The sequence below is a fragment of the Cariama cristata genome, unplaced genomic scaffold (assembly GCF_000690535.1).
Source record: "Cariama cristata isolate BGI_N322 unplaced genomic scaffold, ASM69053v1 scaffold4456, whole genome shotgun sequence".
Lineage (NCBI taxonomy): Eukaryota > Metazoa > Chordata > Aves > Cariamiformes > Cariamidae > Cariama > Cariama cristata.
In genome coordinates, this window is record NW_009620244.1 from 7,726 (window position 1) to 23,264 (window position 15,539).

Consider the following 15,539-nt stretch of genomic DNA (forward strand, 5'->3'; position numbering starts at 1 on the left):
ATAAACCAAATGTACTAAACCAGAGAAAATGATTTCTGGAAGCCATATGCTAGCAATGTTTTCTGAGTGTCAATGTTCTGCAGCATCAGGCAATGTAAATGCCTTCCTAGTGCTGAAGCAATCACAACATTGTGCGCTCCCATTTCAGATCTCCCAAGGGGATGCAAGAGAAAGGGCAGCGAGTGATGTATTCAAAGGGGCAGCCCTATTTATACCTTCTTTCTGCCCTCTTGGAGTAGTAAGTAATGAATAATATGGTAACAATAAAAGCAACAAATATGAAAGAGATAAAGGCTAATAATGACTTTCTGGTTCGGAAGAAGTGACATTCAGGACACGAGGCAATCTCTTCTGGGCACAGCAACTCAGGAGTTTCAGGACCAGGAAAACCGTTATTGTCAATTATTTCTCTGTAATGTTTCATAGAAGGCTTTGGTTCGTATCGGTTTGCAGCGTAACTGTAGAGACCATATTTAGGAGCAGTCTTGTCATTAAAAGAATAGACAAAATATCCTTGCAGGTTAACGTTATCCAAGGTGTAAGCTGCGAAAGAAAACAAAGGGTTGAAAAAATGAGTAACTGTCACTTTGGCATTCAAGAGTAGCACCATATGCCAGTACATAAAGCAGGGGCAGGGGGATGTTAAACCCACATCTGTACTTCTCTTCCCCAAAATAAGGTAAGGTACACGTACATCTATGAAGTGTTGCTCATAAAAAGTAAGCCATTCCCAGACAACGCGATCTGCAAGTATCCTGCAATTTATTTCCTTGTGCTTGCTAAACACAGCTGTGAGTGCGTGACTGTGTTTAACTATCGGCACGGAGCCTATCGTGAAAAGATGGCTCTCTTTTTTTATATATGAAAGGATACAGGTTTTGGTTTTCCTGCACCTGGATTTCTGCAACTTGTTTCTCTGATTGCTCCTTCTCCCTTGAAGGGACGGCGACGGCCAAGGAACAGAGGACATCAGGTTGCACTTCTTGCTAGCAAAGGCACAGCGACACCAGAAAAAGAGGTGCCCATGCCAAGGTCCTGTACTGGGATATCACCAGTGCAAGTGGAAAGGTTATGCAAAGCATGGTCCTCTCTGGTTCCTGACCCCAGTTCCTGATCCAAGACGACCTGTATTAGACTTTATTGAGAACACGTCTGCAATCCATACTGCCAACTTGGCTACTGGAAGAGGCCCAGCAGCTGGAGCATTAACCTTGAGCCATCAGTCCCGCTTGACAAAACCAATCAATCCACGGTAGTAAAACTGTAAAACTTTTTTTCTCAAAATCACTATTTTTAACAAATTAAAGCAATGTCTTCTAGCAGATGAACACAGGACTGAAAGCTAACAATTGCTGAATTTTCAGCAAATTGCCTCTGGAAATATTTTTTTCTGCAGCCACATGCAAGACATTTAGCACCTCTAACCTACTTCTCATGTGTCAAATGAAATAATATTTACCTGCCCTTTTACAGAGCTGCTACCCAGAATAATTAGTTTGTGTTTGTAAAACTGCATGTGGATTTAATGGTGTTACATAAATGGTTACTGCTGTTTTCAATTGGCAAAGATGTACTTAAACAGTGTACAAAGCACTTAAAAAATACAGCCTCAGTCCAAAAGGTCCTGTACTGTATTCTGGAATCATTTATCTGCACAAACCTGTTGGCTCCCCGGGAAAAACACAGGTGAGCAACATTACACGCAAAAATGCTGCCATGTGTGCAGTCCTGAAACCATTTGGAGGAAGAAGGAGGAACAGGAACTTCCCCTCTCATTCCTCTCCAGGATGACACCGAGGTAAGGACACAAGATTTGTAATTCATCTCAGTTACTGCACAGGGTTTGGCAGAAAAAATGTAAGTTTTGGAGAAACCTGAATTAGTCATGATGCCAGGGTTAAGAGGTTCCTCCCTGCGTAAGGACAAGGTGGACAAAAGCACAATGCCAGAGCGGGAGAAGAAAAGAGAATGAAAAAGCTGGTATTACTGATGGAACAAACACCATGGAGGAGTGTATGATGTCAAAAGTGGGAGAGTGAGTTTTAGGGCAAGTATAATGGCTAGTTAGCAGGGACATACTCATCCATGCCAAAGAAGGTGGAAAGACAGGAAAATATGGCTGTCGTGATGGTGCAGTTGAAAAACATAGGAACTATTTCCAGGCTGGAAGAGGGGAGAAGGAAGTGATTTGGGATAGTGGTACCGGATCAGTACAAATGACAAAGTTCTGTAAAAAACAGGGGGGGTGCAGGTGTTCTGGCTAATGGGAACTGGGAGAAAAGCCCATATCCATACATGCTTTGCAAAGAGAAGTGCCAAAAACTGGTACGGTTTAAAGCGGCAGGAAGGAGAGAAGAAATACAGAAAAACCAGATTGAAACCATAAGCCCAAATACAGCCAAGATTTTTAACTACAGATGCAGAAAATAGGCTTCAAAATGTTGGAGAAGGAATTCTTGGGCACTTAATATTGATGTTCAGTACTTTGTGAAAGAGGTGGAAATTACAGAGGAAGAAGTTAAAGCCAATACATAACAGAGTGGACAAGATGACCTAACAAATTATGGAACTGCCAGCCATCCATCACTACCGAGGAAAAGAGTGGAAAAGATTATATAAGGCTTGATAAATAAGAATTACAGGAGATATGTATGATTAATGCCGACCAGCTTAGCTTTATGAAAAATAAATCTTGTCAAACTAACTTGACATCTTTTTTATGAGATTAGCAGATCAATAAAAGTAATGATGTTTGATGAAATATACTTAGAACTTCACAAGATGACTGACTTGGTATTATATGGCATTTGGATCAAGAAAATAGAATGTTACAAGGTCAAGGGGATCCCATAATAAACAGATTTCAACCGGTCTCAAATAGAACTAGTAAGTCCAGAAATGTAATTGCAGGTAAGTAAGTGTCACAGTAGGTGTCTTTCTACCGTGGTCATGGAGATTGGGTTTTAGCACTAAGATATTTAATGATCAGCGTCCTGAAAGAAAAGTAAAACTATTTCTCACAAAGTTTGCAGATAAGGTGAGGGACCTAATTTAGCTAGTGCAGCAAGCTTTGCACGAGCAAGCAACCGGCATTTGACCATGACCAAATGTGAGGATGTCAAAGAACAAGCAGACCATACTTTGGCAGAGGGAGTTCTGCCTGGAACCTGTAACCGAGTTTGAAATCTCAGCAGATAACCACAAAGTGTGTGCAACCAACCTGCTGCCGTGGCCAAAAGGGCTAATGGGCTGCTCAGATGTATGGAAGACAAGTAAAATGGTAAAAGGTTTCGTTATACCTCCCTGAGATTTAGGTGTGGCTGTGGTAGGAACAGTGTGTCCACGTCTGGGTTTACCCCTCTCAAGAAGAATGCTGGCAAATGGGATAAAATTTAATAATGGAAACACTCTAAACGATGTTTTATAGTAAAGGACACAAAGAGCTTTGTCTGTGTTATTTATCAAAGAGATAAATGAGAGCTTGTTTTCTCTCTGTGAATACCTACACAGGTAAAATACATGGAAATGCACAACAAAATGGCTTAAAGCTGAAGCTAAAGAAATTTATACTAGACGTAAGATTTATATGTATCTATACACACACTTATATATAAAAACAGTAAATAATTACCCACTGCAACAGCTTACAGTGAGAGGCAGAAGATTCTTCATCAGTAAAAGATTATCTCATTTGGGTCTTGTACTTTTCCTAAAAAACAGCGTGTGTTGTATGACAGGATGACTCAAATAGCCTCCTTTTTGCCTTATAATTTATGAATCTTTGAGACAGAGAAAAAGACTGGTTTGGGTTTTGAATAGCAGGAAAGAGTCCAGGAAATGGCATAATGAGGTAGATAGCTGAGTTATTATGAAGATCACTGTTGGATAAGATCACTGTTGGATAAGATACAGAGACAGCTGAGGAACAGAACTCATACTCAGCCCTGAGGCACATCAGCGGAGAGAAGCAACAAAGCAAAACAACAGTAGAAGTGTAGTAAGAAGAAAATCTGACTAAATACATGTGGAGCTACTCACATAACATCTACTTAAATTTCTTGATTCCACTAAAAAGTTCTTCTGCTGTCTTATGCAAAATATGTGCAAGGTCAGTCTTCCTGATGTCTAGTAACACCAATCAATTGTAAATCAAAGGAAAAACTCTCTGTTATGCTGTAATGACATCTCATTTATAAAGTATTCCACATAGGATTTCTTCTTTTGAAGTTAAACATACTTTATCCCACAGTGCATAGTGATAACTAGGATTTGTGACACGTAAACCATCTATGGTTCCTTACCTTTTAAAGCTTCATTGATGTAATTCTGTATGTAATACACTCTGAGCTTGTCATGCACCATATTTTGGTCATCATCAACTCCATTAGCCATAACATAAATGGGGACATCGCCATACTTTGATTTAACCCACTTGAGCAATTTACGCAGGCCCCAGGGCACTACAGGAGCTCTGCTGGGGGAGTGCAGCCATGTGATGTCATTGATCATTTGAACTTCAAGATAGTGGTCATATTTTACTGCATCTTCTTTCTCCCAGCCCACGAGGGTAGTAGTGTAGTGACTCAAGGCAAAAAAATCAAATGAGCCCTGGATTAATTTCTTTTCGTCTTCTGAGAAATGAGGCAAGTGGAAATTATACAGGTCAACACTGTTTCTTCGGTGAAGCCACGCTCTCATCACCTGTGGGTAGTCACCATTCCCAAAGATGGGCTCTGCAAGCCAGCCAATGTCGAACTCTAAAATTCTGTCTGCAACTTCTTGGTCATTCCTGGAAAAGGGACAAGCTGGTTCTACCCAGTCGGCTTGCAGAGCTATAGATATTTTACCCTTCTGAGATCTCCTGAATTCTTTGTCATAAAGATGCCATGCTTTCGCATGGGCTTTCAATAGGTTGTGCCCTGCTGTGTATGTCAAGTTTTTCACAGATGGTTCATTCATTGTGATCCAAAATTTGACATGGTCCCCCAGACTTGTAAAGCAGAATTTGGCATACTCAACAAAAGCCTGAACGGTTTCTGCGTTTTCCCAAGCTCCATATTTGGCAAGGGAAACTGGAAGCTCTTGATTCTCAGCCATAGGTTGCCATAAAGCAACAACAGGAGTTATGTTAACTCTGAGAAGTTCACTAGCAAAACACTGATAATAATGTACAAGTGTGTGGTTGATTAGAGAAAGATTACCTAAAGGAAGGATTAAAGACCATTTCAGTGAAAAATGAAAGTGTGTGACATGCATTTCTTGCAGCAGAGAGATCTGGAGCCTGATCGCAGCAAAGTCAACACAATGACGCTTGCGTTTCGAGGCGAAAACTCCATCGACTTTAATAAGCTTCTTCGTCTGCTGAACGTCCCACACATAAACATTAGAGTCAAGAAACTGGGCGGGTGTTGTGTCTACCTAGGTAGAATAAGAAACACACCAGATTCAAGCTGTTTGTTCTAGGTAGATGGGAACATCATAACCATCAGGCACAATGCCGCGAAAGAATATCTTAAGTCAAAACATTGCATTTAGCACCTCTTTTGCACCTCTGATACAATAACATCTCTGGCTCATATGAATGAATTAATTTGCTGGTAACATGTGACATCAGAAAAGTACCAAATCTATATATCCTTTTCATCCTACTTTCCGAACAAGCTTACGCTAATGGTCACCATGTTTATATCTTCTCCAGCTTTCTCCAGCCTGTATGGGGAAACAACGGATTGCTCAGGGATAAGGCACTAAGCACGCGACAGATCTCCAGAGAAGGAGATCTTCAGCAAAGACTACAGTAATTTTAAAAATGTTTTTCTTTCAAGATTAAGAAGGGCCTACAGAGAGACTGTCTGTTCTAAATTACCCAGTAGATTCAGTTTCAAGACCACTCCTTGAATGCAGTAAAAGAAATAACGAATGCAACATCATTTCTGTGTTTAGTTCTTTTCCTGACTACGATGAAAGATGAGTAATGCTCTGCACTTGATTTTTAGTACAAATTCAGTTGAGAAGCAAAATTCCTCCTTCGTGCTAAAGGCATCCTTTTTTACTTAACTCATACTGAACTCCTTTCCAAGTTATTTCAGCAGGCTGTTGATGTCTGAATCAAATTTTTTTTGGGGGGTCCAAGTAAACCCACTATGTCACTCCAACAATAAATGCATTTCCCATAAGTCTTTAGGGTTTCAGATGTCAGAATTGCCCGTATGGCATACTGACACAGTAGGAGATGAGCTTCTCAGGGTCTCACAGAATTATACTTCCACTTTTTAATGAATATCACAAACACAATAAGGACTAGAAAACAGAAAACTGAATTACTTAAAATAATGCACAGTGTAAAATCTCCTTATTCATACTCCAGTGTAACTCCTAGAAGAAAGATCCAACCTACAAGATACTGGTACCACATGTGCGTGTTTGTCCTTTTTTCCTTTTTTTTTTTTTCCCTTTGGTGCACAGTTTCCCCCTGAGTTCAGATTTCCTTGTCCTGCCCTCTGTTTGAAAAGCAGGTGTCAGCCTACAACCAGTGTTCAACTTGTAGCTGAGGCTCTGCAGACCGTATAAAGAAGCTGCTGAAAATCAGTTGCTATTTTCTCCGGAGAGGTCAGTACTGTGCTTATAGAAGAAAGTAATAAAAACCAGCATGTCTGAGGGAAATTGCTTTTCTGGAAAATTGTCCCTTGTAGATTACTAAAGCACGCATTGCCACTAATACTGTGGGAATGCTGTCAAAAGAGTTTTTCCACTGTGATGCATCTACAAATCACACTACCTAAGCCTTACAGCACAGAATGTTTGAATGGCCTTTTGAAATGAAAATATTCAGCTTTGAAGGTTTTGGGGATGCGAGGGATTTTTTAACTGTCTTAGGCTGACTGACTCCGCAACTTTATAGCTGTTATCGATCCCAAAGGCAGCAATTCCATTTCCAATCCCCAATCCATCTGGGAGCTCGGAGGATAATGACTATCAAAGTTTCTTGGAAATCGGCATACCAGGTAAGGAGGCTGCAGTATTTTTCAAGACAGCAAAGTCAAATCCTACTTTTGGAGTGAGAAAAAACAAACAAGCCCCCTATTCTTTAGCCTTAAGAAAGATTCTGTCTTTGTCGAAAATCTAAATTAAAATTTCTGTTCTTGGATCAAGCCTCAGCGCTGAATTTAACTACACCTCTCTACTGTGGTTAGAGAAGCCCTGCAAGCCAAAACAGCATCTGAGAATTACAGAGCCAAATTGTTAAAGAGGCCATAACTAAGCTACAATTTTTACTCATGCTATGAAATCTTAAAACTTGAAAGATTCTCCCAAAGTATCAAATTTAGTTGGAATAAAGAGTGAGAGCTATGAACTGGATCCATGATCTAGCCAGGCGCTATCCAGGGGCACTGCACATCTCCATCAGACACAGTACTACACAAAATAAGGAAGAAGGAACACAGAAATTTCATCTAAATCTAATATTTTTACTTTTTTTTACCCAAAAGCCCTCTAACAACAGTACTAGGATATATATGCATAACGTGTAGAAACATGCCACTGGAGTTTTAAGAGCCTTCAGGAAGTTTCCTAAAACATATATTATCACAGCAGACAAATATATTACCATTACAATTATGGACATGAAAAAGCAGTAATATTTCCCATTTCATAGACTAGGACATTTGGAAATACACTTTAGCAGACCTAATCAGCTTCCATGTGAAAAGGACTGACTTCCAGCAACTGATCACATCACACGTCCAGGGAAGATGAGCATCAGACCCCTTTCAATGTCTGTATTTTTTTTCTAAAATGTTATTTATCATATCTCAATCTGACTGGATCTCCTTGGTCACACGCAGAAGATCTACTGAAGACTGAAAGACACAGTGTGTGGCACTAAAGCCTTGTACGCATCTCCTCGCAGCACTGTAGTAATAATACATATCGGCAAAGACACTCTATCCAGCGAATTTATCAATATGAACTTGTGCGCTGATGTGGCTGGACAGCCTGTCGGCTTTATCGTCAGACTCACCTGAATGTAGTTGTCGACAATTCCCCAAGCAAAGCCACAAGGAAAAATACCTTCTATGGGCTGGTTTTCAGGCAAAGGTGGGAAGCCATTTTTTTCTATCAGCTTTTGATAGAACAAGACAGAAGATTTGGGCATCAACTTCTTGTCGTGGCTTTGAAAATCGACATAAAACAATCCGCGTCGTATGCTGTATCCCCTGTGCCATTCAAAGCCATCCAGGAGGGACCAGACTGTGTAGCCAAACACATTAACTCCGTCGTACCGGATGGCTGAGGAAAGAACAAAACCAAACTTATCGCAGTGCTCATTTCTCCTCTGTAGATTACACCGTATCAGCAATGTTTGCGGTATTCATGTGTAAGAACAATGCAACAGGTCAGATGATAAGTATCTCGGGGCCTGCCTCAAAGCCTGTTCAGGGAAGATATTTCAGGGAGCTGCCAGGTCACGGGTGCACTCTACAAGGCAGCAGAGGTACCTGGCTTGGCTTTAAACAAGCCAGATTTAGAAAAAGAAGGAAGTGCAGCAGTGGTTTGAGCAGTGCTGCTCGTTAGGCGTGCCAAACCTCAGCCTCAGAGCAGAGCATGCTGCACTTGAACCGTTTGCAGCAACCGAGTCAGTAACCGCACTGCACCACACTGCACCGCACTGCACCGCACTGCACTGCCCTGGGCTAAGCCCGCACTGGAGCTGGCTCCAGGCTAGCTTAACTGCCGTTAATGCAGCACTACTCTGTAGGCAAACAGAAGTTACACTCTTTTTATTCTCCTTCCCCTCCACTACAAATACACAGGGAGAAAACCCTGACAACACTTTTGGTGTGCTGATGAATTTTTATTACCACAGATTTTAAGCAGAAGTGATAATGCAGGAATTATTTGATAAGTCTGTCTCTTTACATCTTTTATGGCATAGGATTTTCCAGCTTAAATATTTATGGGTTTCTAAAAATATGTATATGTTCTAGGTCAACTGTTTGACTTTTAAGAATCACCACACACTTTGAAGGCTAATAGCAGGGTCTACTGGCATCTTATTGACAGCATTACAGTTTTCAGATTCCAAATAATACTCACTTTTAGTTGTATTAAAGACTGAGATTCAGCAAAACATTCCCAGGCAAGGCTCAGCTTCAGGAAAGCACAAAGGCATGTGCTTATTTTAATTACATAATTAGACCCACCCTAATTCAGCAATGCATTTAAGCACGTTCTTAAATGTTCTTTTGAACTCGAGTTTGGCTCTGTAGCCGGCAGAGTTTATCTTCACTACTCACCATCTTCTGTCAACCCAAACTGGGTACTGACTGAACGTAATATTTCCAGGCTAGTATCCCTGAAAGTGTTATTTCAGGTAACCAGAAAATGAAGATCCTCATTTCCTGGTTTTATTAATGTACCTCGTTACAGTCAGTTATGATGGACCACACGGATTCTGGATTGTAACCCTGTTTGAATCAATTAAATGAACTGTGGTTATATAAACAACCAATTTGGCCATTCTCTGTCAGAGGTCCTGAGAAAATGTCTAAGGAAATGGAATATTTCTCCTCCTAAAGGCATCATTCTTTTGTGTTTGGCAAATGCCAGTATTTTTCTAACCTCTGCGTGCATCCATGATGACATCTGCCGTACCAGCAGAGTAAAAGCCAATACAGGTCCACTTTGTGAACCGGCCTCAGTGAGAATTTCTCTCTGAACAGCATCTCACCCCTTCTGTAAGTCATCATACAGCATTCCCACACCTCCTGAGCACCTCATAAAAATTCTCCTCAAACCCTGCTTTAAAAAATGTATTAAATTTTCAGTGTCACCTATGAGAGAAGCAACTTGAAAAATTTCTGAAAGTTCCAAAAAAGTTTGGAAGTCTCAAACACGGTATCCCATACAGATCACATGTTACTGAAAAAACACAATGAAAATTATTGTCTTTTTTTTTTTTTCTCCCCCTTTTTTCCTTTGTTTATCTCCCCTCTTTTCTATGTCTGTTGGTGTGCAACCCAGGCTGACTGAAATCTAAACTGTCCTTGCTTCTGAAACTGAGTGGCCTTGTCCCTGCTACCTGCTGGAAATAACTCCTGACCTGAGCAACTCTGCCAGAACTGGGTTAAAAATTAAACAGCAGTTCAGCTCATGCTCTGTTTAGCTCGGGAGTATAGAAATAGTCCAAGGAAACATGGTAGACTCGTAAGCATCAAATATGGATCGCTAAAACCCTCTGCTCAGCTGCTACCCAACCCCAGGGCATGAAGGTGAGGTGTGTGAAGCCCACAGCACCTGCTTCCATGTGGAAGGTGCCCAGGGATCTATGCTTTGCCTCTGGACATACCTGAGAATAGTTGGTCCTGACCTGTCGGGGGCCTGGCTGTTCCCGTTCTCCTTAAGACTCTTTGAATTCAGACCTGCTAACTCCTCAGATAATGACCTAACCCCTCGGCCAGTCAACATGGTACAGAGGAGCTTGCATGTCCTCCTGGTCGACATGCTCCACTTTACAAGGAACAATTTCTTTGTTGCACCAGAGACAGAGTAGGGAAATTAAAATGACCCTAGAGTAAGTGGTCAGATATCCACCCATGTGAAAAGACATTTCCAACCAATTAGCAGGTCTAATTAATATTTATCTACTTTATCACAGAATCATAGAATGGTTTGGTTGGAAGGGACCTTCAAGACCACCCAGTTCCATCCCCCCTGCCCTGGGCAGGGACACCTCCCACCAGACCAGGTTGCTCACAGCCCCATCCAACCTGGCCTTGAACACTCCCAGGGATGGGGCAGCCACAGCTTCTCTGGGGAACCTCTGCCACTGCTTCCCCACCCTCCCCGGGAAGAATTTCTTCCTCATATCTCATCTAAATCTTCCCTCTCCCAGTTTAAAGCCGTATTTCTATTACAGTTCTATTTACTCTATTCAACCCTAAATGGCATTTGGGGGAAAAAAAAAAAAGAAAGATCAATAATAATAAACAGTAAAAGGATTTAGGGCTGTGAATCCCAAATAAAGAGACCTTTTCCCAGAGCCAAAAAAAAACAAATGTATGGAGCTTGTCTATGGCATGCAGTGTCAGAATGGACATCTACATCAGCACTTCCACTGAAATCAGGAGCACACTTTTGAGCAAATTTCCCTCATCACACTTCGGTTCACATCACAGACTGGTCTCAGGATGCATGACCTGGGTTCCTTTCGGGTGAAATTAATCCAGAAATGGGCTTCAGGAATGCACACAGTGTGAACACCAGGCCCTCAACACCAACTCTTTTTTGTCAATGTAGATACAGAAATAAGCAGTTAGCTTCAGGAATGCACACAGTGTGGACACCAGGCCCTCAACACCAACTCTTTTTACTCTACAGGCTTGCTCCAACAGGGCTGCACTTACTTGTCAATGTAGATACAGAAATAAGCAGTTTTGTCTAAACCAGTGCATATATACAATCAGGCAAAGATACTGGCCAGATCTAGGAAGCAGCATAACCACATTTATGTGGCCCTGGGTCTAAATTAATTATCCTTACTTCTCAGTGCTATAGCTCCAATGCCATTTTACTGCCCCATGACTGCTGGACTGAATCTCGTGATAAATAGCTTACGAACCTCTACATTACAGTGCTTTATTGCACTGGATAGACATGTCCTAATTTTCTGAGAGACACATGGGCCTTTGTCTTTGGTCTTTATTGTTGTCCAACAAGATTGCTCACAGCCAATATGATGCATTTTGTGGATTTTTCTCAATTAAATTCCCCTAGGTATTGCACAGACAACTTTGGTAATTATGTTGCATTTAGCAGATTCTAACGGCAGAAGATTTGGGTGCAATAATTTTCATCGTAATGATGCCCAAGTCCCTTCTGCAGATCCAGTCTGTCTCTGCTTTTTTTTTTTCTATAAAAAGTTTAGCCAGGTGCTAGTATTCTTAAGTTAATATGATAAGACTGTCATACTGTTGTTACTGTTCTTATTATTTGCCGAGTGGCATATTAAAAGGAAAGAAACTCTGTAAATTGTTTCCAGTCAGCTGTGATTAAAAGGCAGATCCATATATGTCCAGCAATTTACAAACTAAGCAGAAATACAGGTAACAGGAATATCACCCCTTCATGAATATAAGCTCTTCATCTGATTTCATGCAAACTAGTAATACTGTACTTGCAACAGTTACTAACTGTTTTGCATTTCATTCTTTCCTTTTTGGATGCACTGCCTCATGTATTTATTCACCTTTTATTTTTTTTTGCCATAATTAGGTTTCTGGAAGAGCAGATGAAACAAATGTGGGAATCTTCTGCATCTTCATGAGTGCTGAAAATAAAATGAAAGCCATTTTTGCTAATTCCTTGTATGAAAATGGCAATGTAACACAAAGGCTATCTCATCTGAACTAATAGGTACCATAATACTGTTTTTAAAACACGAACAGTAAACTGTAGATAGGTAAATCAATTATTGAATTCTAAATTTAGAAATTAAAAGACAGTCAAAGTGGAAATGGGAACCCCAACAACTTATTGGTGACTACTAGGATTGAAAAAATCTGTTTTGCCACAAGCAAATGGGAAAATAGAAAATAACTCTCATACAAGGTAGTGAATTTCTCTTAATGTTTGGAAAAAATAATAGGTTAACAATTTAAATAATTTAGATTATATAACCTCAAACATTCAGTTCTCCTTAAACTGATGTAAATTCAGATTATTGTGATTAAAATCTAGAGCTGTACTAATATAAAATTTGTGAAAGGGCAACTTTGAGATGCAGAATGAAAAGGTTCCAATTTTTCATTTAAACATGTATTCTTTCAGCGTTATGTTTTCTTCAGAGGAACTCCTATTGTGTGGTATTTACCTTCCCACATATATACTCTTCTGTTTTGTACATATGCATTCATACATGTAAGATATGGAAAACAACTACTAATAAATAATACAGTAAATCTCCCTAGTCCATTGAGAGTAGAGTTCACACATGTTTTGCACTTCCTTCCACCAAAGACAGCAGAAATTTTCCTACTGACTTGAAAGACAACAGCATCAAGCTCACCAAATGCTATCTGCAGATATGAAGGGTCTTCAAGAGCTAAAAAAAGAACAAACCCAGGAAAAAGATTTGGAATCTCATTTCACAAGTGCCAAGATGAACGTTAAAGACTGGAATTAGTTTTCAGCCTGGTTCTTTAACATGTCTCTGTAGGCTATTTTGCATTATTATTTTGTCAAGCACATATTAATACAACCTCAGTCCTACCTTTTAAAGTTTCCGTAATGAACTTTTTGAGATAGTAAACGTATTTGGCATCATCTCTCTTGGTGCTACCAGAAACAAACCAGCTGTTCTCCACAATGAATATCGGGGGGTTGTTATATTCACTGCTGATCCAGTAAAGGAGCTGCCTCAGGCTTATTGATTCCAACTGCTGGAATTTCATGTGGGAGTCCAAGAGTTGGAAACTCAGGGTAGCTCCAAAAGAAAGGGCAAAAAAGTCTGCTGTTCCCTTGATATACTTCTTCTCAACTTCACTGAATTCAGGCAACAGAGATGAGAGGTTGCTCCTCATGCTCTCTGGATAGTCACCATCAATAAATATGGGCTTAGCAAACCAGCCAAGCACGAAATCAAGGGACTTTTGACATTCTTTTATGTTTTTTTCAGTCATACGTTGAGGTTTTATCCAGTGGGAGCTAAGGGCAATGGACACTTTTCCTCCTTGAGTTGGACGAAAATGGTCGTTGTAGAGATGCCAGACTTTAGCATGGGCCTGTTGAAAAGAAGGACTGTAATTAATGCACTTCAAATTCCATTTTAAGTAACACAATCAGTCTCAAGTACCGACATCCAGTGACACATAGTAACCACATCAACACAGCATTTGAGGGCTCTGCCTTATTCATTCATCAGCAGTTTACAACTCCTAAATTAACATTTCTTTAATGTCATATATCAACTAGAAATCGCCAGTTGGTCGAGGAAAACAGCACCTCAGTTTTCCATGAGATACTATTCCAGGCACCATACACATTTTTTGCTAGACACCTGCATTAACTTTTATTACTGAGTTCAGACATACTTCCAGTATTTACAAAAATGAAAATGTATTTAACTAAACATATTTCAATGTCTTCATTATAGGAGTATCACTTTATCTGTAGATTCACGGATATATAAAGAAGGAAGATCTACTCTTAAGAACTGCCCAGGTCTCTCAAACAATACAAGACAAAGAAACACACCCGAGTTCCTCTTTGAACCGAACACACAGTATAGGAAAAACTACCAATCTGGATTTTAAAAAGTCTGGTGAAAAACAATTTACCACAGCTCCTGCAAAATTATTCCAATAATTCAATTTAATTTGTTTTATTAAAATTTGCTATTTACCTCTAGCATCATATTTCAACCACTTGTCTTGGTATACTTTTATCTGTTACTGTGAGGAGATCTTTTCTACCAAATTCCTTTCCTGTGAATTTACAGGATTGAAACAGTCTCTTGGTGCTCCCTTTGACAATTTACCACAGCTCCTGCAAAATTATTCCAATAATTCAATTTAATTTGTTTTATTAAAATTTGCTATTTACCTCTAGCATCATATTTCAACCACTTGTCTTGGTATACTTTTATCTGTTACTGTGAGGAGATCTTTTCTACCAAATTCCTTTCCTGTGAATTTACAGGATTGAAACAGTCTCTTGGTGCTCCCTTTGAAAGCCGTGAATTTACAGGATCAGTTGAAACAGTCTCTTGGTGCTCCCTTTGAAAGCTAAGTAGATTAAGTTCCTGGAGCCTCACATTATCTTCAGGCATTACCTTGAAGCTCTCTAACCATTCTCACTGCTCTCCTCTGATTTTATTCCAATTTGTCATCATCTGTCTTAAACTGCAGAAGCAGAATTGGACATAATATGCCAGCGGTAGTCTTGCCAGCAGTAAAACCAGAGACAATTTAATACGCTATTTCTGCTTATGTGGCCACAGCATTACACTGTGAGCATATGCTCATCTAAACTACCGTATCTCCAGAGCCCTTCACCATCTAAAACATATTTTTTCTTTGCACCTACCTTATCAAAGAATTTTCACTGCTCTATGAATCAACATGTCATCTTTGTCATCTACAGATTAGCAGAAATTGTAATGCTTTTTTTCTAGGTCACTGATAAAAAGGTAAAAAAATTGAGATCTGTTCATTAGAATAAAGCCTACCTAACAACTATTCCCAGTTTACATTTGCATTTTGAGACACCTACCTCATCAAAGAATTTTCTGCTCTATGAAACAACATGTAATCTTTTTGTCATCTACAGATTAGCAGAAATTGTAATGCTTTTTTTCTAGGTCACTGATAAAAAGGTAAAAAAATTGAGATCTGTTCATTAGAATAAAGCCTACCTAACAACTATTCCCAGTTTACATTTGCATTTTGAGACCTATCAGTTAGTATTTGTTCATATGTGCTGTGTTGACATGAACCTCTATTCTTGTCATACAAAGTCACAGGTGTGATGAATACATA

General features: G+C 39.8%; 1 protein-coding gene across 1 annotated transcript; it reads right to left on the reverse strand.

Moving 5' to 3' along the window:
* Nucleotides 1-205: 205 nt before the first annotated feature.
* On the reverse strand, nt 206-13,784 carry KL (klotho; the record flags this gene model as incomplete). The annotated part of the gene is made up of 4 exons (XM_009701542.1): nt 206-543; nt 4,302-5,418; nt 8,024-8,292; nt 13,274-13,784. Coding segments are annotated over 4 exons (2,235 nt in total), but the record flags the coding sequence as incomplete, so codon positions are not given.
* Nucleotides 13,785-15,539: the final 1,755 nt, after the last annotated feature.